Raw genomic sequence first — 27,928 nt, 5'->3', positions numbered from 1 at the left:
CAGGGACTTGGCAATTAACCAAGACCTGTCAACTCTCAGGAGCTGACTGAGGCCAGAGGAAGGAAGCAAGAAATAGATTTCAAGTGCACAGGCACTTGCGAGAAAAAGGCATTCAGCTCCAAGAGAATTAGGTGGCAGGGCTGCCCTAAACTGCGCCCCAGACAGTAAGAAGGCAGCTTCCTTCTCTCACCCACTACCCTTCCTAGGGGTCTTAAAACTTAGAGGCTCAGATTAAAGAGCTCCTCGCCCCAACTGTCCAGGTTCCCATTTATCATAATCCTGTGGCCTTAGACTAGACACTCAAGCCCCCTGAGCCTCCTTCTCTGTCAGTTAGGGTGATGAGAATTAAAGCATCCACCTCAAGTGACGGTTATCAGGAGGATTGAGGAGCTAACTCCTGCAAAGCATCTGGGACATACCTAATGGATCAGCTGTTATTCTGGCCTTGGCAGAGCCCAGATGCCACTGCTGCCCCCTCCCTTCCCCACAGAGCACACAGGGGTGACAGGGTGGGGGGCAAGGTGCTGTGCTCAACCACATGCCATTCAGATACCAGACCAGAGTGAGGATGGTGGGAGGCCAAGGTGGTGTTGAGTGGGGAGGGCTGCACACATCAGTCACCTACCAGTGCCTCGCTACCCTACCCAGCACCGGATCCTGGGATCAGGCTCAGGATGGACCCGTGGCCTCTGGACAGTGTCCTGTGCCCTTGTGAGCCAGAAGTGCCCAGTGTGTGAGAAAGATGTCTGCCCTGGGAGGCGGAGGCCCAGGGTGGTGATGTGACTGGCAAATGGTTGTCCCTCTCAGGGGCTGTCTTCCTCTGGGCCCAGAGGGGGCTGCTACCCCTTCTATCTCTGACCATCTGCAACTCTCCCAGACACACTCCTCTCTCTGCTCTGGCCCCTGCCACCGAGAGCAGGGGTGAGCCAGGTCCAGGAAAGACATGCAGAGCCAGCCACCAGGGCCAGAACATCAGGACCACCAGGCCAGGAAAGAAGACGCGGGACTGGGAGAGCTGGTAACCCCCTGGGGTGGAAGAGTGGGGTCTCAGGAACTGTGGGAAGGTAGGGTTTGCCTTGGTCTGTGTGGGCCTCTGCTGCCCTGTCAGAGGCTCTGTGGGGGCAAAATGGCGTCTTTTCTGTTTCTACTTCACAGATGGTGTAAAAGAGGTCAAAGGAGGCAGAGAAGAGAAAGAAGAATAGGGAGGAAAGAGTGTGAGGAAGGCAGGGATTCTCATTGCCCCAGAGCAGAGCTGCATTCGGCCATACCCATCGCCCTGCTAGACTCAGTGCCTGGAAGGTAGCACCATTGATTGAGGGCAACTTTGTCCCCTGTCCTCTACCATGTGCTTTGTACATGCTATCTCCCGTGAGGTGGGTGTTTTCAAACGAAGACAAAAGTCAAGTAACGTGCCTGAGATCACATGAGTGGTAAGCAGCCCAGCTGAGTCTTGAACCAGGTCTCACGTTTCCAATGCTGAGAGCTCCTTGGCCTTGACCATCTATGTCCTCCCAGCCTCTGAGACAGTGGGGTGTACACAGTAGGTCCTCAGTCAATGCCAGTTAACGTGAAGGAAGGAAGGAAGGGAGAGGGGGTAGAGGGAAAGGGGAAGATAAGCCAGGGAGACTCTTTGGCAGCTAGAAAATAAATCGTAAGTGCTGTTTTCCAGTGCCAGGCTGGCACCGTGCCCAGGATAGCTGCCCTACACTCAGGAGCTCAAGGCCTATGCTTGCCTCATCTTTTCCAGAAGTATGTGAGCCCAGATACGTCAGCCTTCAGGTATGCAGTGAGGTCTGCGGTGAGGCGATCTCTCTTCTCTCCTTCCTCCTTGAATGGCCTTCCTTTTGCCAACTCCCCACCCCCAACCCACCCGGCCAGCCCAGCCTTTGCCCCCTCCCCAGAGCTAGGCCTGCTTTCTTGGGGGCAGGGGGCTATGGACCAGCCCCCTAAGCAGTGCAGATCCCTGTGGGGAGGGAGACCTACATGCTGCTGGGGGAGGGGCGGGAGCACCACATCATCCAACAGGTTGGTCAGGCTGGGAGGCGTCCCGCCCTCCTGCAGCTAATGAGCACTGTGCGACAGGTGTCTGCTCCTCAGTCCCCAGCCTGCCCCAGCTGTGACCAGAGCAACCAGAGCCCGCCACCCGCTGCACTCCCAGGCTCACTCACTCAGCCCCCGGGCCCTCCTGCTTCCGGCCGGGGGCGCCATGGCCTGCCGCTCCTGCGTGGTTGGCTTCAGCAGCCTCAGCAGCTGTGAGGTGACCCCGGTGGGCAGCCCCCGGCCTGGAACCTCCGGATGGGACACCTGCGGGGACCCCGGGCTGGGCTTCAGCTCCCGCAGCCTCACAGGCTGCTTGTCGGCTGGCACCATCTCCAAGGTGACTGTGAACCCCAGCCTGCTGGTGCCCCTGGACCTCAAGTTGGACCCCGCTGTTCAGCAGCAGAAGAACCAGGAGAAGGAGGAGATGAAGGCCCTCAATGACAAATTTGCCTCCCTGATTGGCAAGGTGAGCACAAGTTGGGGGGTCCCAAATATGAAGGGCTGCCAGGCCCGGGCAGGTAGCCAAGCTCTGTGTTTTCCTGAGCATCGATCACTGTGCCCCACCCCTGCACCCAGCCAATGGGGAGATGGCACTGCTAACCCGGCAGCCTAGCTCTGAGCAGAGGCTGGAGGAGGGAAGTCCCTGATCCATCCTGGCATGTGGGGAGAAAGGGACCCCAGGATGGCCTTTGAGGGATGTCTTGATAATATGCTGCATGACCTGGGGTCACCCACCACCCAGACAGGGACTGGGAAGGACCACCTAGTGTGGCCAGGGGTGCCCTCTTGCAGGAATGGCTGATGGAGACGTGCTCTGCGGTCCTACTCTGAGGCAGGTGGACAGGGGAGATGGCCTCCCAGGCTCCACGCTCCTGTTTATCCCTCAAGCCTCTGGTCCCGCAGCATCTCTCTCAGCTGCCCCAGTCAGAAAAGCCAGCAGGATGGACGGGGCGTGTGGGGCTGCTGCCCAGACTGCCGCAAGTGAGGGTGCAGCTCGGGTGTCAGGAGATAGGAATGCAGGGGACAATGCCTCAAGTCAGAACAGGGTAGCCAGCTGGGCCTTCCTGCACCCTGCACCCCGCCTGACTGCAGGGAGTGTGGCCTCAGCATCACAACCACCCTTCCCAGACTCCACTGTCCATGGCCTGCAACAGGTCTGGGGTACTCGTGTCCATCTCTGCTCCCAGGGCAAGGGAGCTCCCAAGGAAGTCCTATCCACTTCCCAAATCTGTTCTTTACTCATCTTCTCCAAGAAACTCCTCCTGACTCTGCACCCTCCTGCACCCTCAAGAATAATCATGACAGTATCAGCTGCTATCGGTTAATTGCTTACAATGTGCCAGGCACTGTGCTGATGCTTTTCACATTTATCTGTATTTCTCTCAACAACCTTATGGGAGAAGACAATTTTATGTCCATTTCACAGATAAGGAAAACTGTACATTTCTGACCCTCCCAGTAAACCAGAGGTCCAGCCTTCAGCCCCTGGCTCCATCCTTGTCTGCTCTTGGCCTCTGATTCTGTGTTCCTCTGCACATTGCTGGTCTCTCCCATGAAGTGGGGGCTCACAGGGAGGGGCAGAGGGAAGAAAGTAACATGCACTGAGCATCTACTTGTGCCTCGCCCTCTGGAGGAACTTTGCAAATGCAATGACATTCAAGCCACACGGCTACCCTGCAGTTGTTGTTATTTTTCCAACCGTGCAGATGAGGAAACTGAGGACCAGCAAGGCTAAGTGCCTTGCCCAAGGTCACACAACCAACAAATGGTAGTCTGGATTTGAACTCAGGTCTGTTGAGACACGAAGTCAGTGGTCTCTGTGGTGGGAATCTTTTCTTTCCCTCTTCCATTCATGTGCCTAGACCAGAGTTTCATCATCCACACCTGGGGTACCCCTGGGTACCCAGAGGGGAAGGACCACTGTCCACTGAGGCAGCACATCCCTTCCCCCAGCCCTAGCTGCACAGAGCCCTGCATTGCTGGGCTGGTTCTCCCTCTAAGAGCAGCCCAGCTGCCCTGGGGAGGCAGGTCCCTACAGAGCCAGCTCCTCACCAAACCCAGTTTAATCCTTTAGAAGGAATGCTTCACTGAGCTATGTAATTTGGCTCAGATGGGTGATTTTTCTCCCTCAAACACCAGCACTGATATCACCCTGTGCCACTGCCATGGGGATGGGGGGATGTAAGCCCAGGGAGGAGGCCCTCGGGGTTGGGGTCCTGTGCCTAGAGACCAGGGCAATGCCCTTGAAGTTCTTTAGCAGAATTGGAGCCTCCCAACCCTTAGCCTTGACCTTGAGATGGGGTGCCCTTCAGGGTGGGACACAGGGAGCTGTGGGTACCGACCCTGTGGGGGGCCTGGTTGCAGGAGCTCTGCCCCAAGGGGTCCCAGCTGACCCTTCAACTCTGTGAAGAAGATCTATTAGCCCCACCCTCCTTGCCTCCTTGTGGAGGCTGTGAGGGCCCAGATGGAAGCAGGCAGCAGTTAAGATGTGAAATCTGGAGCAGCATTGCGGGGTTTAAATCCCCGTCCACCACTGACCAGTTGTGTTATCTCGGGCAGATTATTTAATCTCTCTGTGCCTCAGCACATATTATGTTAATGGGCTCATCAGAATCAAATGGGAGAATTTTTGAAAAGCAGTTAGAACATACCTGGTACATGTTAAGTGCATTATAACTGTTAAATAAAAAATTAAATAAATGGGTCTGGCCCAGGGAGCAGCTAGAACCCAGTTAGCCCCTTCCAGGCAGGAGCATGGAGAGGAGGTGGGGAGAGGCCCCCTGCGGGATAGAGGAGTGAAGGGACTCAGTGGGCAGGGGGTACAACGCAGGGCTGTTGAGCAATGTATGGACTTAGAGGAAGGACTGGGGTGAGATGCCATGATCAGTGGGCAGGGGCTCTGGGCAAAGAGAGGAGAGGGGTGGGGGCCCTCTGAGGAACTGAGAGGAACCAGGGAGCAATGAGGAGGAGCAGAGACTTTCAGGAGGTGGCAGAGGCCCTGGAGCAGTGTGGTTTCTTCAACTTGCTGGCTGCGTTTTCCTGGGCAAGTCATTTACCCTCTCTGTGCCCCCGATTCCTCTGCTCTGCTCTGCTCTGCTCTGCTCTGCCAGTGGCCCTGAGCTCATCCCAGCGGAATGACTGGCAAGGTCACAGTCATGAGATGAAGGGGGATGAGGAGAAGCAGTAGCAGCAGAAGAGGCCAGGGGAGGCAGGGAGGGAGCAAAGCCGACCTCCAGCAGAGGCTGCTGGCTGGGCTTCTTGCCTTCGCGCACACATGGACAACAGAGGGGACGGAGAGGGAGGCAAGAGGCAGGACTGCCTGAGGTCATCCTGGGGAGGCTGTAGAGAGGGAACCCATGAGCAGTGGTAAAATGCCTGGAGACAGAGGGATGGAGACAATGTCTTCACCGAGGCCTGTGTGACCTCTGGAAGAACTGAAGTCAGCCATCCCCCTGCCTGTATGCAGAAAAGCACAAACCAGCCACTCCTGGTGAGGCTGTGAGGCTCCCTGGCCAAAGCCAACGTCTGGCTGAAGGCCGGGGATTCAACGGCCCCCGCTGAGGAACACTACCTGTGTGGCCCAGAGGCACTCCCCTATAAGCTGGGGACCTGCAGCCTCTAAGATGTCCAGCCTGTCTCCCTCCAGGAGCTCCAGTTTAGACTGCTCGGTTTCCCCTACAAAACAGGTCTCTCCCCTAACCTCAGCCCCAACCTGGCCCTACTTTTCAACTGGGCTTCAGTTTCTTCACCTGTAAAATGGAGAGGTCCCTGCTACAGCTGCTACGGTATGATCTAAGGGCAGAGGGCCGGGCAGAGCAGAGAGGAGGAATCAGAGGTGAAGACTCGACAGTCTTCCTGGGTTGGAGCAATTAACCTGGCACCTCTCAGGGCGCCAGGATTATCAGCCCTCCCTAGGTGTTTGTTCTGAGAGGGAGGAGCCTTTCTACAAGGAAGGTCCCAGGTGGGGGATGAGTTTCCATCCCTGCCCACAGAGACAACCAGAGACTCCCCCAAGGGCAGCAGAAAACAGGGGGCTGTCCCTAATCCCCTAAGACACAAATGCCTTCTAGCTGGACTGGCTGGCCAAACACACACCATGTTCCAGCGAGCTAGTGCTGAAGCATAGGGAATTGAGGTTAGACAGTAGGAAGAACTTCCTGGTGTGAAGATTTATCTGCTGCTCATGGGTGGAGGAAGGAGCCTCACATCTCTCCTCTCACTCCACCCTCAGTGTAAACATGGAGCTCCTGCTTGTCAAAACGGAGGCAAGGTGGGGTGAACAGATACCTGCCCCCCCAACGCTCCCTCTCACACACACAAGGCAGGGCAGAAACCCTCTTGACCTCCATCCCTACTGAACCTGTTTGGCTGTGAGTACAGCAGAGAGCAGGATTAAGGTTGGCTTCGAGTAGAATCTACCAGTACAGGTACGCAGGGGAATGGCAGCCCACAAACACCGTCAAACGCCATCATCCAGTATTCCCGCTGGCATTGTCTGCTGTGAATGTCGAAGGATCGTCAGAGCACTTCGGGGAAAACAAGGACACCCTGAAGAAGCAGAGCAGAGAGAGAGGGGCTGGCCCCACCTGACCCTTCAGGAGCCCACGAAGGTGCAGAGTAGGCAGTGGCTGTCAGATGGGGCTGTCTGGGAAGCTGGACCACCAAGTTGCTTTGAGACCCTGGAGAAGTCACTTGACACCCCTGGCCTCCATTGCCTCCTCTGTAAATGAAGGACCCAGCCCAGCTGATCCAAAAGGCTGCTGGCAGCTTTTTCAGGCTGCGATTCTGGGAGCCTGGGCCAGCAGCACCGCCAGTGGCAGGAGAAGGCCCAGCTACTCACCTGTGACCATAGGGAGCATCACTGGGCTGGTTATCACAACATCCTCATGACAAACCACCCACACTGACGGGAGCCAGGCCCCAGCCAGGCCTCCAACCTCATGGCCTACCCTCATGGCCTATCCCTGGCACCAAGGGAGTAGAGGCCCCAAGGGGGAGCAGATGGCTCCCAGTGTGATGGGGAAAGTGGTGGGTCAGGACAAATGGGAAACAGGTAAACTGGGGGCCTTTCAAGATATGAGTCATGGAGGGCTTCCTGCAGGAGGGAGCTGGAAGAACAAATGGGGAGGAGGGGAGGGCCTGGTGATGGGAAGGAGAGTAGAGAGGACAGGCAAGGGTGGGGAGGAGGGAGGCAGGGGGAGCCCCAGGCTGAGCTGGGCTGGACTGGGTTGAAGGAAGGGAGGACCGCGCAGGACCCTGCCAGCAAGAGGCATATGGGAGGCAGAGTTTGAGAGGTGCAGCAGGGCTCAGAGCCCTTCCAGGGTTTCACTGCGAGGCAAAACTGTCCTTAACTGGAGGCAGAAGCCAGCCCACAAAGGGCAGCCGGGATCCCAGGGCCCACAGTGACTCCAGCAACATACAGGAGGCATGTGTCACAGTGGTTAAAAGGTTCTAAACCCAAAGTGCCTGGATTCCAGGCCTGGCTCTGCCACTCGCTAATTTTGTGACCTTGGGCGAGTTCCATCACCTCTGGTTTCCTCATCTGTAAAATGCAGCTTATAATAGTACCCACCCATGGGGGTGTTGCAGGATTTCATGGGTCAAGCGTGTAGAGCAAGGCCTGGCACACAGCAGGGGCCACATGGGCACTCGATGTTGGTCCCATCCCAAAGCACATCCCCAGGTGTCCCCGCAGTCTCATGGCGAGAGTGGTGGGTCAGGACAAAGGAGGAGCAGCTAAACTGAGGGCCTCGGTGCTGGAGGGAAGAGGGGAGTCTTTCAACATGAGTCACAGAGGACTTCCTGCAGGAGGGAGCTGGAAGAACAAATGGGGAGAGCAGAGGCCTGGTGATGGGAAGGAGAGTAGAGAGGACAGGCAGGGTGGGGAGGAGGCAGGGAGAGCCCCAGGCTGAGCTGGGCTGGACAGGGGTGGAGGGAAGGAGAGGACTGCTCAGGCAGGTGTTATCACTCCTAACTTCTAGCTGGGGAAACTGAGGTTCAGAGAGGCTGCGTCGTTGAGAGGATGAGCGCTTAACCACAGTACTAACCAGGCCCTACCCTGCTGAGTTTCCAAGACAAGATGAGACCACGCTTGTCGTGGTGGGAAGGGGGCAGATGGGCCTCTGACACCCCATGTTCCCTGGGATCCCCCCGCCCCAGCCCCAGGCAGGCACGGAGAGCCTGTCGCATGCTTGGCACTCTCACACCCTCATCCCCCTTCCTCTGCCAGCCCTGCCCTGCCCTCGCCTGGAAACCTTTGCTAATTGGCTCCACCTTGCTCTGATCCTATCCTTATCTTACCATCTTCAGTTTTAACAATCAGTCATTGGAGGTGCATTCTGCTGAGTGAGGGCCCTGGGTGGTGTGCACAGATGAGCTGCCACTTCCCAGGGAGTCCCCCGCGGGCTCTTGCTGGTCAGCCCGGGGCCTCAGCCCCCGACTGGTCCACGCCTGACCCATTCACCGCCCTCCTGCTCTCCCAGGTGCAAGCCCTGGAACAGCGCAACCAGCTGCTGGAGACACGCTGGAGCTTCCTGCAGGGCCAGGACTCAGCCATCTTCGACCTCGGGCATCTCTATGAGGAATACCAGGGCCGGCTGCAGGAGGAGCTGCGCAAAGTGAGCCAGGAGCGGGGGCAGCTGGAGGCCAACCTGCTGCAGGTGCTGGAGAAGGTCGAGGAGTTTCGAATCAGGTACACAGAGCCCCATGGGAGCCATGAGCAAGGCCTGAGGGCTGGGAACAAGCTGTCCTAAGACGGGAGGCACTTAAGCCAGAGAAAGAGGGAAGATGTTCTGGAACATTTCTTTACCTGAGACGTTTATTGAGGGACTGGTATGTGCCAGGCAGTATTCTAAATACTGAGGATATGGCTGTGAACCTACAGCCGCCCCCTCCCTAATAGCGACCCTTACAACAAAGTGAATCTTGTGCTGGCTGCCAGCGAACCCCTGCGCCTGCCGGCCCTTGGGCATCATCATAACCCACACCCCTGCCTCGAGCAGCCGCCCCCTTGCACCTGTGGACACACTTGCTCTTGCCCACACATCGCTCTGGCAATGGGAAATTACGTCACTAACTAGAACAGATGGGTTTCTGCTTTAGATGTGGCTTTAGATTTTGATCTGGATTGGGTCGGAGAGGAGAGGAAAGCCACGGGGAAGCAGGCAGGGCATGGAAAGAGTGGGTTTTATTTGAGTAGAGAAGCAATGCACGCCGGACATCAAGGTAGACTTGGAATCAGACAGAAAAGGAAAACAGCCCCAGTATGCAAGGTGCCTTTACAACTGAGGGGGGCAGGCAGACAGACAGACAGACAGCTGCTGGGCAGTATATTCGAGCATTTATGGGCCCCCGCTTGGGCATTAGACCAGGATGAGGTTTAATCTTCACCCTCACCCGTCACTAGCTTTGTGACCTCCAGTAAGTGGCTTAATATCTGAACCTCAGTTTCTTCCTGTGTGAAGCGGGAATGATTATGGTCGATGCCAACCTAAGGTAGGTATCTAACCTAAGGAGGAAGTTGAGAGTGTGGCACGGTGACTGGCAGTTATAAATGGCAGCTTTTCTATCCTTAGAACGCTGAAGTTCTCAGCACACAGCAGGTCTTTGACACAGGTTTGCTGAACTGAATGGGCCAGTCTAAAGGGGAAGGCTGGTCACTTGGGCTGCTTAGAAGAGAGGTGACCCTCTCTGGTCAGGTAGTGGGCAGGGCTTCAGCAACACGGAGCCTGAGGCAGAGGAGAGCGGCTGTGCCCCTGCGCCCACCTCCTGGGTCTGGTCTACTTGCAAGGAGATCTCCAGCCAGGGTGAGGCGAGGACAGGGCAGGCTGAACCCCGGCCTCCCCTCCTGCAGTGCTGCCGCCCAGCCCCAAACCCTGCCAATCTGAGGTGAGACCTGCAACCTCCAGAGCAGCTGACCAGGCAGGCTGGAGGGTGGAGAGCACCTGTCCCGTCCGGGAGTCCAGAGACCTGAGCTGTCTGGACTCCAGAGGCTGAGTTTACCCAACACCTCTCCCCAGCCCTGCCCTCCCAGGCCTAGGGAAACACACAGGGCAGCTGACCACCCGCCCCAAGAGGCCCAGCTTCCCAGCACCTGGCCATGACCAGGCAGTCAGGGCAGTTCACTAGAATCTGTGACCCACTTCCCTGATCCCTAGTAGATCTTCGGCCCTCAAAGGATCAGAGAATGCCAGAGCTAGAGGAAGTCCTGGATCCTCCTTTTATAGGGAAGGAAACAGACCCAGAGAGGGCAGGGTTTGTCCTCAGTTACACAGCCTTGCATGCTAAGTCCCATCCCTAACCCCAGCCAGCCACTGGGTAAGGCTGCTCCCACGAGCTCCGCCAGATCACGTCCATGGAAGCACTTTGTAACTGGAAGTCCTATACACACACTACCTGTTGTTTTAATCTGGCTCAGCCCCCTCATTTGGCTGCCGCCTGATTTCTATCTGCCTGCTACCTGACTGTACTGCTTAGGCTGAGCCTCTCTTCCTCTCTCTGCGTAGGGAACCCACCCGAGTTGGGAAGGAGAGACTGGGCAAACAGCCTAGCTGGAGGGCTTCTCGGTCTTCAGGCCACAGCCAGAGGAGCTAAAGCCTGGCTGTGCAGAGCCTAGGGCCCCCAGGAGATGCCAGGCCAAGCCCCAGTAGGGAAGGGCTGTACCCTGTCTCTACAGAGCCGATGAGATCAGCCTCACTCCCAGAAATAAACAAGTTGGGGGGGGGGGTGCGGTGCAGGTGTGACAAGCTAAAAAAGTCCTGAGAACGGGTTTGGGAATTGGTGGCTGACAGACTGGCAGAGGATTGGGAGTGGAATAGCGGACCTAAGCCTCTATGGGGATGGAGACTTCCAAAGGCTTTGAAGTAGCAGAAACCCCAAGGATCAGCAGTCTACCCCTCCTGTTTCCTAAGGACAAAGCAGAGGCCCAGCAAGGGGAAGCAACTTGCCCAAGGCCACACAGCAAGTGACTCAGAGATGCCACATACAGCTGTGCAAACTGTGCGCTGCACAAGAGTACATGATTCAGGCGGTGGATAGGGGTTGAGATCCAGCCAAGCATCAGACCATGCAGGCTGGTACAAGGTCAAACAGCCCGTGCGGAAGGGGGCTTTTTTCTAATTGGCACAAAGCCTGGAGATGAAACAGTGTTGGCCTTAAGGGGACTGGCTCCAGACTGGAACCCATCATCCAGCCTCAGCCCAATGTTCCCCACTGTCCTCTCCCCTGGGGCTCAGGGCTTGCTCCCACCCCACCCACAAAGCACACCTAGAGGTCCACGGTCAAGGCAGACCTGGCCTAGCCAGGATACTGTGAGGACGGCCCCTCCAGTCCCCTTACTCCTGGTGTCCTTCTCTGCCAGGGGAGGTTTCCCAGGGCAGCTGCCAGGCCACTTGTCTCCCTCAACTCACCCTGCTTATGTTCCCGCAGGCAGGGTGAGTGGCAGACAGCCGCCTGTGCTCTGCCGCGAGGCTTCCTGAGGCCGAAGCAGAGGGGCTGAGCCCCAGCAGGTGCTGCCCCCGCTGCAAGCACTCTGTGAATTGCCCCACTTAATTGTCACAGCATCACGTGATCATGGCTGAGGCACACAGGAACGCACCCCAGGACACAGCTGGTTAGCAAGGAAGCTAGGATTTCAGCCCAAGTAGCCTGGCTCTAGTCCCCTTGCTTCATCAACACACTCCAGGAGCCCCCAGCCCTCTCTTGAGCCTCCATTTCCTCATCTGTAAAATGAAACTAATGGGACTTCCCTAACTGGGTGCTTTGAAGGCCACAGGAGATAGTGCAGGTGAAGCACTCAGCACTTGTCATTCCCCACTCAAGTCCCATTTAGTTCTCTCTGGGAATGCCTAGACAGCAAAACATTCTCCCCAGCCTGCTCCTCTGCCCCGCCCCCAGGACCTATACCATCAGAGCCCCAAACAGACTCTTAGCAGCCAAGGCAGTGGCCAGGGAGGGTGTGGGCCCCTGGCACACTGAGACCAGAAACCCATGTGTCCTGCCGTTGGGTCCACACCCCTCAGCTCCTCGGGTGGGCTGGTGGGAAAGAAGGCATGAGGGGCGCCAGATACAGCCAGCTCAATGGGTGATGAGTGATGTGGCCCTGCTGGGAGGCCAGGGCCTGAGGTAGGCAGGCGGCTGTAATTAGAGCTGCCTGTGATTCAGGCATTCCCCGAATAGGAGAGAAAAAAACAGAAGCTGCTGAATCCCCACGACCACTGGGGCCAGCAAGAAGTCTGGAGCCAGCAGACACCCACCCCGGGGACTAAGACAAATGTCTTGACTGGAGGAAGAGGGTCGGGCCAGGGATCTGGGGGTCCCGTCCTCCCCATCCAGTGATGTCCTTGTTCCAAACACAAGGTGGGAGTGAGTAAGGAGAAGTCCAAACTGAGAAGAGCATTATTGTGCTTTGTTGAGTATGGCCTGTAGCCTGTAGCTGGCTGTCACTGCGTCAGGAGTGGGTTTTGTCAGCCCCCTGTACACGTGGGCACACGCATACCCCTTAGAGGCAGGAAGCCAAGGGAGGAGGGGTGACGCAACTTGCCCAAAAACACACTGGGGGTCCAGCTGACAGCAAAGTTCACACTCTTCCCATCCTCCCTTTGGAGGGAACACAATGGGTTAGTGTCCTACCAGCTCACAAAGCAGAGGGGAGGTGGCTGGGGCTGCAGGGAAGGCATGGAGGTGGGAGAGGTGAGGGGTGAGCAGGATGCTCCCAGCGGACTTGATTGAACCTGACATTGTCAGGGAAGGAGGTCAGGTAAAGATGAGGGGACAAAGTGCCAGGGTGAGGGGCTGCACAATCAGGGAGGCCTCCTGGAGGGGGTTGGGTGTGGAGCAGAGCCAGGAAAGGGCAGAAGCCGCTGGGAGAGGACGGGGTCATCAGGAGGGAGTGAGGAACTGGAAACCAATGCCAGGAGGTTGCGGGGGGAGAGACAGAGAGAGGACTTGTCATAGAAGACACAAGAGGGAGAAAGATGGGCTGCTTTTTTCTAACTGGCAAAGAGACCCCAAGTGGGATAGCAGAGGCCCCGAGCCCCAACCAAGGGGAGTTCACCAGGCCCAAGCCCCTACCACATCCAGCTGAGCAACACCTCTCTCCCTCCCAGGTATGAGGATGAGATCTCCAAGCGCACAGACATGGAGTTCACCTTTGTCCAGCTGAAGAAGGTAGCCTGCCCAGCCTGCCCCAGGGGCTCCTTCCCATGGGCCCTGGGCCTTCTTTACCTCCAGATATCCTATTCTCCTTTATGCCCAATCAAAGCCCTCAGAGTCTTAAGTCCCAGGACCAACAGACAGACAGGGAGATACCCCCATCCCCATCCAGCTCTTTTTTCGAGGCTCTGAGCCAGATCTCCTCTGGAATCACCCCCACTCTCACCCATGAGGCAGTCCCCCCAGCCCACTCCTGCCCGGGGACCCTCCATTCCCTCTCCCACCACTCACCACTGCTCCCAACCCCAGGACCTGGATGCAGAGTGTCTTCGTCGGACTGAACTGGAAACCAAGTTAAAAAGCCTGCAGAGCTTCGTGGAGCTGATGAAAACCATCTATGAGCAGGTGAGTGAGATGGGGCCAGTGTCCCGCCAAGCCCAGAGCTGGCTGGTCCATGGGTAAAGGACTCAGGGGAAGCACAGCCATTCGGTGGGGCATGGAGACATGGAGACTCCAACAGTCACTTACGATTTCCAGGCCCAGCATAGTAATTTCCTAAACCCCTTCCTGTGATTATGTCAATAACCCTGCCTGACCCCTGGCCATTCATCTCATGGAACATGGGCCGGTTCCATGAGATGAATACAGAAGAACTGTATCTTTGTGTGCTAGAGTACTGAGGGCATGCGGGAGACCAGGTGCCTCAGACAAGGGTCAGGAGGCTGGCCTCAGGAGCATGGAACCCAGGGGCCTGGAATGAGTATTCTGATTGAACTGATCTCTCTAATTCCTGCAGCCTAAACCACAGCACTCACAGTGCTAGTTCTGATAGGCCTGCCTTTCCCTCTTCCCCATTTTTGGCTAATGACCTAGTAAATGGAGACAATGGAAACATTTGCATTTGTTTCCTAAGTCCTCAGTGGGGCCTAGTGTACAAGGGCCCAGAACAGTGTAGTATGTGTCAGCACAGCCATCAGATGGGCACGGCCGCTGGCTTCGGGACACCGCTCCTCCATGCCAACTGCTGACTCCCAGGCGCCCTTCAGGATAGGAGTCCTCCTCTCCACACCGCTTCTTTCAGGAATGGGGAGGTTCAGGGGTGACACTCCTGGGCTAAAGTTCCTTCCACAGAGGTCTTCGGTTCAGCTAGGAGCAGGCAGCACCACTGTTGGGGATAACAGGGCTTGGCCACCTAAGTGCTGCACACTGCTGGTGCCAGGCTATGGCAGTGCAGCTAAGGTCAAGGCCGAGATCAAAGTCACCACCACAACTTACAGATTCTGCTACAATGGCCCTGTGATCTGCTGACCACAGCTTCATGGCTGCATCCTGTGGAAAGGAAGACCGGGCCTCGTGGCCCTGTCATGGGCCACACGTCTTTCCAGCAGTCCCAGCCTCCAGCTGGGGCCTCCGTGGAACTGAGTCTTGTTTGTGGCCACGAGATGTAGCATAGCAGAGAGAACAGCAAACCCTTTGGAGCAGCAGGAAGGCAGCCGTCCCAGGCAGTCTGCTCTCCCCACAGCCCTGAAAAGCTTCCTGGCCCTAGCAAATCCCCCCACAGCCAGGCCAAGTGCTGTGGGGCTGACCAGGGCACCATGCCCACTAGCTGGGTGGGAACTGGGCTAGGGGCCCCTCTGCCCAGACTCACTGTGGGCTTGTGCAGCCCGGGCAGGCATCAGCAGGGCCATCTCGCATCTCCACTGGGCTGGATCTCTGCCATCCTTGGGCCTCCACCCACTCGTACTGCCTCTGAGAGGCTGAGCCCATGGGTGGGTGCAGATTCTGCCGAGCCTAGGTGGAGTGCAGATTCTGAAACCTGAGCCCAGCGTTTCTCCACTTGCTCACTGATGTCTCGGCAAGCTCAGAGCTCAAGCTGTAAGCCAGGATGCAGGCCCCGCAGCTGTAGAGAAATAACTGGAAGAAAGCTGGGCATAACCAGTGATATTCCTGAGCGTTGCCCAGTCGTACCCCACAAGACTTCTTGGCCCCCACCCCAGTAGCCAGGCCTGTGGGTTCCCTTTGGATTTTGCAGTCCTTGGGCCCCAATCCCAACTTGGCCTTTTTTTTACTATTTCTGTGACTTTAGGCAAGTCATTTCTCCTCTCTGTACCTTAGTGTCCTTATCCGTAGCATGGAGAGAGTAACAGCACCAGCCTCATAGGGCTGTGAGGAGGACTCAGCCCAGTCATTCATTTAACAAATGTTTATTGCATGCCTACTAAGTGCCAGGCACTGATGCCACAGCCTGGGCAAGCTCCCTTCTCTCAAGGAGGGCATGACTTAGCTGAGAGAAGTCATAAGCAAGTCAGCAAATATCTGGACAAGATGGCTTTGCAGGGTGACAGATTCTGGGATGCAAAGACACCGGGTGCTGCACTGGAGCTGGAGGGAGTGGAGAGCCTCAGAGCCCATGGGCAGGGCCTCTCAGAGGCGGTACCCTCCCCAAGAGTGGCAGAGATCCAGCCCGGTGCAGACTGGAGATGGCACAGAATTGCTATGCAAAGCCCCTAAGGCAGGAGGGAGCCTGGCGATTAAAGGAAAAGAAAGAAGCCTCCGGTCAGAGCACAGGGCAGGGTGGGAGCCTCGGGTCAGAGAGCGCCTCACAGGCTTGGCTCACGACTCGGACCTCATTCTGAGTGTGACAGGCAGCCTCCAGTGGGCACTGGGGCGGGGTGGCACACAGCGGGTTTCAGGTGTGGTTGTGCTATCCTGAGCCTGCCACGGAGAAGGGCCTGCGGTGAAGGCAGTAGGGGCCAGGGCACAACAGCAGTTATTATTACTTTTGGGAGCAAAAAGATGGGGTTGAAATTGGAGGTTTGCCTTTCTCTCCATACACTGCTGCAGGCTAAGAGGGCAATGCTGACTCTTTGCCAAAAATATTCCCCACACCAGAGGGTGTCTAACTCAGTGTTGTCTGATAGAAATGTGAACTGCATATGTAATTTTAAGTTTTCTAGTTGCCACATTTTAAAATAACAGAAAAAATAATTTTAATAATATATTTTATTTAGCCCAATATATCCAAAATATAATTATTTCAACATCTACCTCATTGGACAGAGCAGCTCTGAGCAAAGACTGTGCCAGCCACGTCTGCCTTAGGTGGAAGAATACGAGTGGCCCAGGAGGCCCCGATACTCTAGTTTCAGCTTTGGAGCAGACACCAGATCAGAAATATAGGCCCACACCTGTGTCCCGGAAAACAGCCCTCTCCTCTCTCCAAAACACATGTATGTGCGCACATACACGTGCACACACACACACACGGCCAGGATACATTCTGAAAAGCCCTTCCCAGCCAACTGAGCAGGGGCTCATGGCCATGATCTGCTCAGACCACATCTGCTGCAAACCCTCCGCCTCTCTCCTCGGGGGCACAGGCTGGAAGGGTCCCCCGCAGTTTCTGAGACACAGTACAGCTCCCAAGTGTGTTTGGGCCTGGCTGCATCCAGTTGGAATGCCACCTACCCCACCCCTACACTCTGGCTCCAGGGAGATTAGCTGTGGAATCTGCTGACAACCCCCTGCAGCCAGGCACACCTCGAGGGAGGCCCATCCCTGCAGAGAGAAGCCAGTGCTGCCTAAACTTCTGCATGGAGGCTGCCCCAAGACTAGGCTGCTCTGCCTCTGGACACTTCGTCCCAGCTTTATCACTATTACCAATTACCATAATAGAGAATCCTTAACTACTGTTTAGTGAGCACCTAATATATTCCAGACACTGTGCTAAGTACTTTCCAGTCTTAATCTCAGTTAACCCTCACGACGACCCTATGAAGTAGGGATAATAATTAAGACAGCACAGATTTTGAACAGCTGGGATTTGAATCCTGGCTCAGTAACTGTGGGAACTGGAGCAGGCTATTTTATCTCTATATGCCTCAATTTCCCCATCTATAAAATGGGGACAATAACAGCATCTACCTCACTGGGCTGTTGTGAGGATTTTTTTTGTTAGCATATCCTAAAATACTTAGAACAGTAACTGACACATGGTACGCATTCAATAAACATTAGCTGTTTTCAGCTCTATAATTAGATCCATTTTACAGATGAGAAAACCAAGGCTTAGACACATTTAAAAACTTGACCAGGGTTACTCAACTAATAAGAAGGGATTGGCCGGGCGCAGTGGCTCACGCCTATAATCCCAACACTTTGGGAGGCCGAGGCAGGTGGATCACCTGAGGTCAGGAGTTCAAGACCAGCCTGACCAACATGGTAAAACCCCGTCTCTACTAAAAATACAAAATTAGCTGGGCATGGTGGTGCATGCCTATAATCCCAGCTACTTGGGAGGCTAAGGCAGGAGAATTGCTTTAACCCAAGAGGCGGAGGTTGCAGTGAGCCAAGATTGCACCATTGCACTGCAGCCTGGGCAGCAAGAGTGAAACTCCGTCTCAAAAAAAAAAAAAAAAGAAGTGATGGTATTCAGTGTCCAGAGCCATTAGCGCTACATTTTACTCTCCAACACTGTTACTCCATAAGAGTCACGATCTACCCTGACGTGGGGAACACAGTGAGGGTGCTCACACGCACAGCAGCCTCCTAAGGGAAGCCCTGAACTGGACTTTGGCTTCATTCTTAACCATTTGGAGGCTCACGTGCTCTCCAGGGGGCCCATCCCATGGGGCACCTCCACACCACACAGCCAGCATTGTCATACTCTCTGCAGCCCGGCAGGGGCCTGCATGTCTGAACAGGTCTGTGGATGTTCTGAATGCTCCATTTCCTGCTTTTGTTTACCAAGCTCCTGCTTAGCCTGCCTCATTCCAGAAAATGTCTGGCCAGTCTTTTCACCCTGACTGGGAAGTCCTACTATAGTGCGTCCTCAGTGCGCTGGCCTTTCCTGGGGCCATAACGAATGCCAAGCTAGGCCCTCGTGTAGAAGCACACTGGAGGGCTCTATCTAGGTCTCCACCCCCACTGATGCCCACAATGTGTCAACCAAAACAGCCTCAAAGCTGCAACTCTGAAACTGTCCCCAGCCAAGCCCCAGCCAGGGTGCTGGTGCCACATGGGAAATGTCGGCTAGTGACTGGGGCAGGAGAGGTGGGGCTGTGGTAACAATTGATCTTACTCTGGCACGGGTTGAGCCTGCTTTTCCCAGAGATTTATATTTTCATCTGAAGATCAACCAAAACCCCCAGCAGGAGACACGCAAGGGCAGCTGGCCACTGAGCTCAGGGTCCTGCCAGCTCCAGGGCAGAGATAGGCTGTCCCCAAGAGGGGCTTCCGAATGCCTGCCACTTCCACACCATCCTTGTCACCACGAGGTGCTGGTGGGCAGAGTCAGTTCCCAGACAGGCCTTTGTGGCTGCCCACACAGCCCTAGCTGGCCCCTCATCCCTGTTGTCTACAGTTCAGAAGTCCAGCCTCTGCCTGAGACAGAAACCAAAGGCCTCAGCACAAACTCTCTGAGCAGAAAGAGGGACAGAGGATCAGGAGGGAGCCCAGAGTTAAGAACCAGGATCAGAACACAGTCAGGAGCTAAAAAGCTGAGCCTGGATCCCAGCAGGCATCTAGGTGCACCAGCCAGTTTTCAGGAAATATTGGGGCTAGAAGAGCACATTGAACATTGGCACAGGGTACAACAATCAAACCCAGCTGTGGGGACTCCGCAAGGCAGACAGCCAGTGTGTTCAATAAGAACAATGGCAAAGAACAAAAAAGAGAGAAATGGAGATTACAAGAGACCTAGAGACATATGGACCAACTGCAGTGTACAGGCCTTGTTTGGATCTTGATTCAAACAAACACGTTTAAAAAATTATGAGGCGGTGAGCAAAATGGGAACGCTGACTGAAATTTGATGATTGAAATAGGGGTCGGGGTGGACTGTAAATGCCAGAAGGAGCACGATGTGTCTGCGCCCAACACCCACCTCCTGCCTGGCCCCCTCCCCGCCATCAATTCACTCGGCACAATGCTCGGTTGACTCCCCTTGCTCCTCCTTCCCACAGGGAGGCCCTACCCTTTTCAGCATCTCCAGGGTAAGCAACCCAGGGCCCTTTGCAGCCTCTAGAGATCCCTGGTCCCACCTGCCTCCCTACACACCCCTGAGCATTCTGGCTAGAAAGCTGCAAGGCTGTGGCCAGGAGAGAAAGCTGGTCTGGGGCCAGAAAGACAATGAAGAAGGTGTCAGCCCCTTGTCTCCATACGCTAAAGGAGCGTCACAGCAGCAACAGCAGCAGTTGCTCTGGGGTCCACCCTGCCACTCACCGCTGTCTCCACAACATCTTTGTGCCTCAGTTTCCTCCTCTGGGGCCGCAGCAGTGCCAGCCTGGTGAGGACGTGTGGAAAGCGCTCAGCACACAGTCCAGCCTGTAGGGAATTCCTCGGGGAATGGTGGGTTTTACCATTTCCAGAAGTCTCCAGGGATAGGGAGGAGATGGTGAAAATATTGTGGTCGTCCAGGCAATGTCCCTTGGCTAGAGAGGGAGCGGGCAGTGAGTCTCCAGGGCGACCCTGAAGTCAGCACCGGAGGCTGCGCCCAGGCCCCTCACAGGCTGTTGGCTTTCAGTGGGGCCGGGAAAGGGGAGTACAGGTTTGTCAGCCTCCAGCCCTCCCCAACCCTGGTCACTCACTTGCTTCCCTCCCAACATTTACCAAATGAACTGAGGCACTCCTTTCCCAGACACAGGGACTCAGAGATGAACACGGCTCTGCCAGGCTCACAGGGAGCTCCTTGCCCAGTGGGAGAGGCAGAGCTGCACCCCACAGCACAGGAATAATGGAACAGTGAACAGAGGGGCCCAACTCACAGCCCCAGAGCCTGACTTCTCGGGCCCTTTCCCATCAGCCAGGAGGAGGCTATCCCTCCTGGGGAGAGGGCAGCAGGGCAGGCAGTGGGGAAGCTTGCGGGGTAGCTTTTAAAACCTACAGTCCCAGCCTGCCCTCCACTCAGAGAGGAGGACCGTGGGTGGGTGAGCAGTGGGCAGTGAGCTGCCTTCTGAGAGTCCTGGCTGGGGAGACATAGCAGGGAGGCATTCGGTCTTTCATCATCTCTCCAGAGGGACAGGAAGGGAGCAGCTCCACTCCCTGCTCACCCCGGGGACAAAGGGACTGTGTGGGACTGAGGGTCCTTGTGCCCTCCCCACCAGCCCTGAGCCCCCACACCTGTGCCCGGCCAGGAGCTGAAGGATCTGGCAGCACAGGTGAAGGATGTGTCGGTGACCGTTGGCATGGACAGCCGCTGCCACATCGACCTGAGCGGCATCGTGGAGGAGGTGAAGGCCCAGTATGACGCCGTCGCAGCTCGCAGCCTGGAGGAGGCCGAGGCATACTCTCGGAGCCAGGTGGGGCTGACCATGCAGGGCAGGAGAAGCAGCCTGGACAGCTCTCCAGGTGGCAGGAAGGGCTGGACTGGTGATGGCTGAGGTTGCCTGCAGCTCTCTGTCCTGAGAGTCTATGAGAGAGGAATGGAGAAGCACAGGGGCGGGCGGGCGGGCCGGGGGAGACCACAGAAGCTGGTCTGTGCCCTCCAGGAGTTCGAGGTGGTGCTGTTATCAGCAATGCCAGGCCAGATGTGGGCATGGGGCTCAGCTAGGGCAGCCAGGAGGAGGCCACCTAGAAAGTGAGGTGGTAGGGGAAGCAGAAGGAGCCTGGCGTGGCGTGGTGGGCTGCAGAGTTGGAGATGGGACTGGGGGGTGCAAGAAAAAGCAGAGGCAGGTAACGGGTGCTGGGAATGGCACTGAGCTGCCCCTCACTGAGACCTCCACGTACCTCCAGCTGGAGGAGCAGGTCGCCCGCTCGGCCGAGTATGGGAGCAGCCTCCAGAGCAGCCGCAGCGAGATCGCGGACCTCAATGTACGCATCCAGAAGCTGCGGTCCCAGATCCTCTCTGTCAAGAGCCATGTGAGTATCTGGGGGACGTGCCTAGGGGTGGGGAGGAGAGCAGGGAGACACAGTCCTGTGTGCTGAATGACCCTGGGTGAGTCGCTTAGGGCCTCTGTGCCTCAGTTTCCTAATCTGTCAAATGGGTTAATAGTACAGCCTCCTAAAGTAATTATGAAGATCGTGTGAGCTCTGCATACAAAAATACTCTATAAACTGATCAAGGCTGCTGGAACGTTAGAAACCCCCACACCACGCACACCCAGAGCCCACTGCCTCCCTCCTAGGAGCCCCCCACCAACTACACAGAGAGGAGGGAGTAGAGGCCTAAGTCCCAGCTTCCAGTCAGGACAAACCTTCAGGGCAGGTGCTGCCCCATAAGGACAGCCAGAACAGGCTCCTTTAGTGCCTTGTGGTGCTCTCTGCTGGCCTTGGGAAGGTGCCTCTTCGGGTCGAACTAAACTCCCTCTTGCTGCATGGCAACCAGTTACCACACCCAGAAATGCCATTGCTCAGCCCTCCCTCCCCACACCCAACCCCACCAAGGACAGAGATGACTCCTGGCCGTGGCCTGCTCCTCCTTCCCCTGCTCACAGGCCCTTTCCCTCTGTCCTCCTGGCTGCAGTGCCTGAAACTGGAGGAGAACATCAAGGCAGCTGAGGAGCAGGGTGAGCTGGCCTTCCAGGACGCCAAGACCAAGCTGGCCCAGCTGGAGGCCGCCCTGCAGCAGGCCAAGCAGGACATGGCGCGGCAGCTGCGCAAGTACCAGGAGCTGATGAATGTCAAGCTGGCCCTGGACATTGAGATCGCCACCTACAGGAAGCTGGTGGAGGGCGAGGAGGGCAGGTGAGAGCCAGGGCTGGTGAGGAAGGGCTGGAGGGGAAGGAGGGCTGGAGGCCCAGGCCTACACAAAGTCACTTCTCCTTTCCAACATGATACAGTGAGCCTGGCAGGCCTGGGTTTAAGTCCTGGCTCAGTCACTTACAAACTGGGACCTTGGCCCAGTTCATTTCATCCTGTTTTCCCATCTGGAAAGTGAGCTGATCATAAACATGGTTCACCTGTGGCAGGGATGATTCATGTGATTATGCAGGCAAATGCCTGTCAAAACTCAGTGCTCAGTGCTATTAGCCATTTATGCCATGGAGAGGGGCCAGAGGTCCACAGAGAACAAGCTGGCTAGCCAGGGCCACACAGCAGAACAACCCCAGGGCTGGGAGTGACCACCAAGAACTACCCTCCACTTGCCAGCCCCCAGGGCAGTCTAAGCCACAGGCTCCCTTCACATCCCATCATATCCCTCTCCCACCCCCCACCCCTCACCCCCAGGATGGACTTGCCCTCAGCCACTGTGGTCAGCGCTGTGCAGTCCAGGTGCAAAACCGGTGAGTCCTCTTGCCCTGAGAACCCATGGTGGGGTGGGGGTGAGGGTGCAGGGGATCATGATCCTAAAGGCATCATTTTAAGTGGCTCCCAAACCTCCAGCCCCTTCCCTCCCCTACCCCTTATGTTCCCTGTAGCTGCCTCCAGGTCAGGCCTCTCCAAGGCCCCCTCCCGAAAGAAGAAGGGCAGCAAAGGCCCCGTGATCCAAATCACCGAAATGTCAGAGAAGTACTTCTCACAGGAGTCGGAGGTCTCAGAGTGAGGCGACGGGACCCCAGGACCCCCAGGGCACTCCACTGCAGCAGAAGGGACTTAAGCTAGACTCAAGAAAGCAGCTTGGAGCCTCTAGGTTGGGAGGAGAGGCAAAATCTGATACTGAACTGAGAGGGGGGTTCAAAACTGACTGCTGTTTTGTGGGCTGCCAGGGTGGGAGAGGAGCATCAGCAGCTGCTCAGAGCCACTCCGCTCCGTATCAGTATCTCACAGTCCCGTCCTTCCAACCTTCTGGCCAGAGGTTTTCCTGATGGGTCAGCTGGAATTAGGGGTCAGTTTTGTCTCCACCTTCTTGTTCCTCCGAGGCCCCTCCTCCAGCACTGGGCTCTGCCAAGGCCCTTCTGACTCTTGCCCAGTCCTTGACCTTGACTCCTATCTCAAGCCTTGCCTTGCCTCTGCCTTGGAACTGAGACTGGGACCGGCTCATCCACCTATGGGCGGGAGCCGAGGAGGACGGTGTGGGCCCTGTTCTGTATCTGGAGTTCCTGGGAAGCCTGGCTGCTGAAGACCCTCTTGGCTTTCCCATGCTCCTTGGGCTCCCCAGAGACCCGACAGTATTATGGAGTGAAGGGAGGAGGGGCCCTGGGTGTTGGGGACCTAAGCCTAGGCCCCAGAGATCAGTCCGAACACCTGCACCCCTCCCTCCTCCTATGGGTCCCTCCCAGTAGGCCACAGTCAGAACTGGACAGGCTGCCCCCAACCAGCTCCTAGCACCTTCTCCGGAAGCTATTCTTGCCATAATCAGCTCCCTGGGAGTGGAAGCCAGATGGCAGCTTGAGATTAGGCAGGAGCATTAGATCTTCCTTTCACCTCCCTGCCATACTGGCGTCCTACCAGTCTGGGATCTGAGCTCTCTGCCCCCAGCCCAGGTTGTTCCCAGCCTAAACACCTGGTTTTGGTGCACCTAGCCCTGAAGACCCCTGGTCCCACCCCTGCCATGAAGCCCCAGGTCTACTTCCCAGGAATCTCACTTCTCAGGGCCTCTGTTCTCCTCTCCATTGGGCCAAATAGCCTTGCCCTCCCCTCCTTGGCATTCATGGAGGAGCCCAGGAACTCCCCACACCTATGGAGTTAGAGCTCCTCCTTTCTTCTCACCCTGTCCCCCTCCTCCCTCCATGCCCATTCCCCCTGCCTCTGGCCGGCCAGCAAGAAGGCACAGTCCAGGCAAGTCTGGGAGCTTCCAAGCCCTTGAGGTCCAGCTGTGGGGCCCGAATGACAGCCTTACAAGGGCTCTACCAGAGAGGAAAATTCCACACTCCACCAGAAAACGGGGGTGCTGGCAGGCATACTCCTGTCTCCCCCTCTTGGCTCTCAATGCTGAGGCTTGCAGAGGCATCCCAGTGGCACCAGCCTCCCACTGCACAGCTTCCTTCCCTCCTTCTCTCTCATCTCCCCTCCCTGCCCCTCGCCTCACCTCCTCTTCTAAACTGCATTAGATTCATTCATCTCATTTTCCAGGACATGCTGGCCAGAGGTCGGGGCCCCCAGGCCTCAAGGCCCTCCAGGCCTGTGGGGAGCACTGGCGGGTTACTGACTCTCCGACCATGGGAACTCAGATATTCTCATCCCCGAAGTCCCAAAAGAGGGTGCTGATTGGTGCTTTCCCTCAGGCTCTTCATTGGTTTCCAAGGGAGCAAATCCTCAGTGGGGATACAAGATATATAAAGTATATATTATTTTTTCATAACTTATGTGGCTTTTAACTTATTGCTTCCTTCCTGTTTCTGCATGATCAGTCTGTATGTACTATCTGGATAGATAGCACACGCTCCAGCCACCTCACCTGATTGGCTATCTTGGGGCCATGTCCCCTTCTCGCTGCCACAGGATGAATAAAGTGTTGAGATTTGTCTATGGAGAAAGCTGTATGTCTGTTTTTTATCTCCCCTCTCAGGACCGGTCAGCCACTGGTCAATCAGGCTGACCATGGAACACTAGGAATTCTCCAATTAAGGGAGAAAAAGTCCAGGGACCTAGTTATATCTTCAGACCAGTGCAGCTTGGACACACAAAGGTCTCGTGTCTCACCATCTGGTATGGTTTGGATGCTCGTCCCCTCCAAGTCTCATGTTGAAATGTAATTCCCAGTGTTGGAAGTGGGGCCTGGTGGGAAGTACTTGGATCATGAGAGAGGATCCTTCATGAATGGCTCAGCACCATCCGCTTGGTGATGAGTGAGTTCTCACTCAATCCACGTAGATGTGGTTGTTTAAAAGAGTCTGAGACCTCGCCCCTCTTTCTCGCCATGTGATATGCCTGCTGCCCCTTCACCTTCCGCCTTTACTGTAAGCTTCCTGAGGCCCTCACCAGAAGCTGAGCAAATGTTGGTGCCATGCCAGTACAGCCTGCAGAACTGTGAGCCAAAATAAATGTCTTTTCTTTATAAATTACTGAGCCTCAGGGATTTCTTTCTTTCTTTCTTTCTTTCTTTTTTTTTTAATGTGTGTGTGTCTGTGTGTGAGACAGAATCTTGCTCTATCATCTAGGCTGGAGTGCAGTGACCGGATCTCAGCTCACTACAACCTCCGCCTCCCGGGTTCAAGCAATTCTCCTGCCTCAGCCTCCCGAGTAGCTGGGATTACAGGCACCCACCACCATGCCCGGCTAATTTTTTTTTTTTTTTTTTTTTTTTTTTTTTTTGAGACGGAGTCTCACTCTGTCGCCCAGGCTGGAGTGCAGTGGCCGGATCTCAGCTCACTGCAAGCTCCGCCTCCCGGGTTCACGCCATTCTCCTGCCTCAGCCTCCCGAGTAGCTGGGACTACAGGCGCCCGCCGCCTCGCCCGGCTAGTTTTTTGTATTTTTTAGTAGAGACGGGGTTTCACCGTGTTAGCCAGGATGGTCTCGATCTCCTGACCTCATGATCCGCCCGTCTCGGCCTCCCAAAGTGCTGGGATTACAGGCTTGAGCCACCGCGCCCGGCCGCCCGGCTAATTGTATTTTTAGTAGAGATGGCGTTTCACCATGTTGGTCAGGCTGGTCTCGAACTCCTGACCTCAAATGATCTGCCCTCCTCAGCCTCCTGAAGTACTGGGATTACAGGCGTGAGCCACCACGCTCAGCCAGGGATTTCTTTATAGTGTGTTTAAGAACACACTATAAGCACAGCCAGGCCCCTAGGCTGACTAATACACTGTCCTGCCCCGAGACTACACCAATGTTGACCTATGTTCCCAGTGCCTCCTGACATATCCAGGCACCACACAGGCTGCTTTAGCCAACACACATGCCAGGGATTCCCCAGTGGTGGCAGGTTTTCTTCTTAAGCACTTCTGCCCTACTGGGAATTGACACAGCCCAGAATGTATTCTGATGGGTATGGGCCCAATCCTGCCAAATCAAATCCCAAGTCAACGCATAAGGATTGAGGACCTCCTCCAAGCCCAGCCTTGTGCTAAGACTCCTCCAAGACAAGGGTCCACCTCTTCACCGCAAGAAGTTCACAGTCAGGCTGAGAGATGAGATATCCACCCAAGGTAGCCACCCTGGACTTCCTCGCCACATGCAGAAGTGGGTGCTATCAAAGGTCAGGGAAGAGAAGGATTTGTGGAGGGAATCAGGGAATCAGAACAGGCTGCTTAGAGGAAGGGGGACTTCAAGTGAACACAAAGGAACTCAGGAGACAGACCAAAGGAGGAACAGGTGTCTCAAAGGAAAGAAATAGCGGGAAGGGACGTGGAAGCATTTGTGTCCTGGCCCACCCACTCACCAGCAAGGAGACTTCAGGCAAATAGAGCATTGCTGTCCTCATCTGTAAAATGGGGCACACCCCTTCCCTACTTAACTCACAGGGTGCTTGGGCATTTGATGAGGTGGCTATGTTTATTCCTTTCAGGAAAGCCACATCTCTTGCTTCCGGCACTCTGAACTATAATAGCTCAACAATTGTAAAGGCTTATTAGTGATGGTGTGATTATTACAGCAGACATTAAGGATTAAAGGTGACCAACTAATCAGGAGACTCAAATGCAAGCAAATAGACCTCATGCCGGCTCAGCGCACAGCACAGCCAGGCCCCTGGGCTAAAGTTCAGAGGCTTGAGTTTATCCATTCCCCTGAAGACCCTGAAGGGCAGGCTCCACTCTCAAAACTCAGAAGAGACTGATAAGCCACATAACTGTCCAAGAGAGGCCTAGAGCTGAGACCAGCTCTCTCATTTTATCTTTGTTTTCTATTTTATTAATTTCTGAATTGGAGTTTGAATTTCTGAATATGAATATGAATTTCATAGCCAAGAATTTCATGAGGCCAGGAGGTGATGGCTATGCCTAAAATCCCAGCAATCCCAGGTGGCAAGCGCCTGTAGTCCTAGCTACCTGGGAGGCTGAGGCAAAAGGATCACTTGAGCCCAGGGATTGGAGGCTGCAGTGAACTATGATCACGCCCATTGCACTCCAGCCTGGGCAACACAGTGAGACCCCATCTCAAAAAAAATTTTTAAAAGAAATAAATAAAAGAATTAGATGACATATTTGTTATTTCCTTCCTATTTTCTTTGAGTTTATTATTTTTATTGCTTTTCAGCTTCTTGAGTTAAATGCTTTAATTTTCTATCGTCTTTTTAAATATAAGATGCTTTGAAGACCATATATTTTCCTCTAAGTATCATTTGACTGCTTCCAGTCATTTTCATTTGCAGAATTTTTATTGTAGAGTTAAAACGACTTGATTCTTTGACTCATAAGTTTTAAGAAACTTACGACCCACCCATGGGTCCTGCATTTCACAAACATTTACTGAACACATACTTAGCCTGTGACTGGCCCTGCTCTGGACACACAGGGGACATTAAATTCATCCAACATTTCTCTCTGTGTCCTTGACTCCCCACTCCTCTACTTAAGCAGTGCTTCAGTCACCTGCTTTTGTGACTTTTATCCTCAGAAGACTCTAAACTCCTTGAGGGCAAAGATCATGTCCTACTGCCTTCCCAAGGCTTTACACAGTGCCTGCCATGTAGTAGGTGTTCAATAAATGCAAAATGAATGAAGGGATGAATGAGCAATGTCCCTCCGCAGCCAAGACCTCCAGCCTAAAAGTCCTACGAAGGTGAGGACACATCTTCTTGACCTTTGGATCCCAGGTGCTGGTGCAATGCCTGGACATTGAAGGAACAGAGTGAGAGTGTGCAGGATGAATGAACAGACGGGAGAAAACAAGGGCTTCCCTACCCAAACAAGGAAACGCTCCTGCCCCTTTCAGGCTAGCAAAACCTAAACCGTTTCCGACAGGCACAGAGTCTGATCC

The 27,928-nt window shown here is 55.2% G+C and overlaps 1 protein-coding gene across 2 annotated transcripts; it reads left to right on the top strand.

Annotated features, from left to right (window-relative positions):
* Positions 1 to 1,984: 1,984 nt before the first annotated feature.
* KRT80 (keratin 80) lies at positions 1,985 to 25,073 on the top strand. 2 transcript variants are annotated; one of them, XM_050748776.1, is made up of 9 exons: positions 1,985 to 2,506; positions 8,523 to 8,731; positions 13,146 to 13,206; positions 13,501 to 13,596; positions 20,325 to 20,489; positions 20,923 to 21,048; positions 21,653 to 21,873; positions 22,357 to 22,412; positions 22,548 to 25,073. In XM_050748776.1, the coding sequence occupies exons 1-9, from the start codon at positions 2,207 to 2,209 to the stop codon at positions 22,670 to 22,672; spliced, it is 1,359 nt and encodes a 452-aa protein (XP_050604733.1). In that variant the 5' UTR covers positions 1,985 to 2,206; the 3' UTR covers positions 22,673 to 25,073. The 2 variants fall into 2 exon arrangements, with proteins under 2 accessions (XP_050604733.1, XP_050604734.1); XM_050748777.1 differs by having other exon boundaries at positions 22,513 to 25,073.
* Positions 25,074 to 27,928: the final 2,855 nt, after the last annotated feature.

This window comes from Macaca thibetana, chromosome 11, assembly GCF_024542745.1.
Source record: "Macaca thibetana thibetana isolate TM-01 chromosome 11, ASM2454274v1, whole genome shotgun sequence".
NCBI classification, from domain to species: Eukaryota; Metazoa; Chordata; class Mammalia; order Primates; family Cercopithecidae; genus Macaca; species Macaca thibetana.
This window is presented reverse-complemented; position numbering and strand designations above follow the sequence as displayed.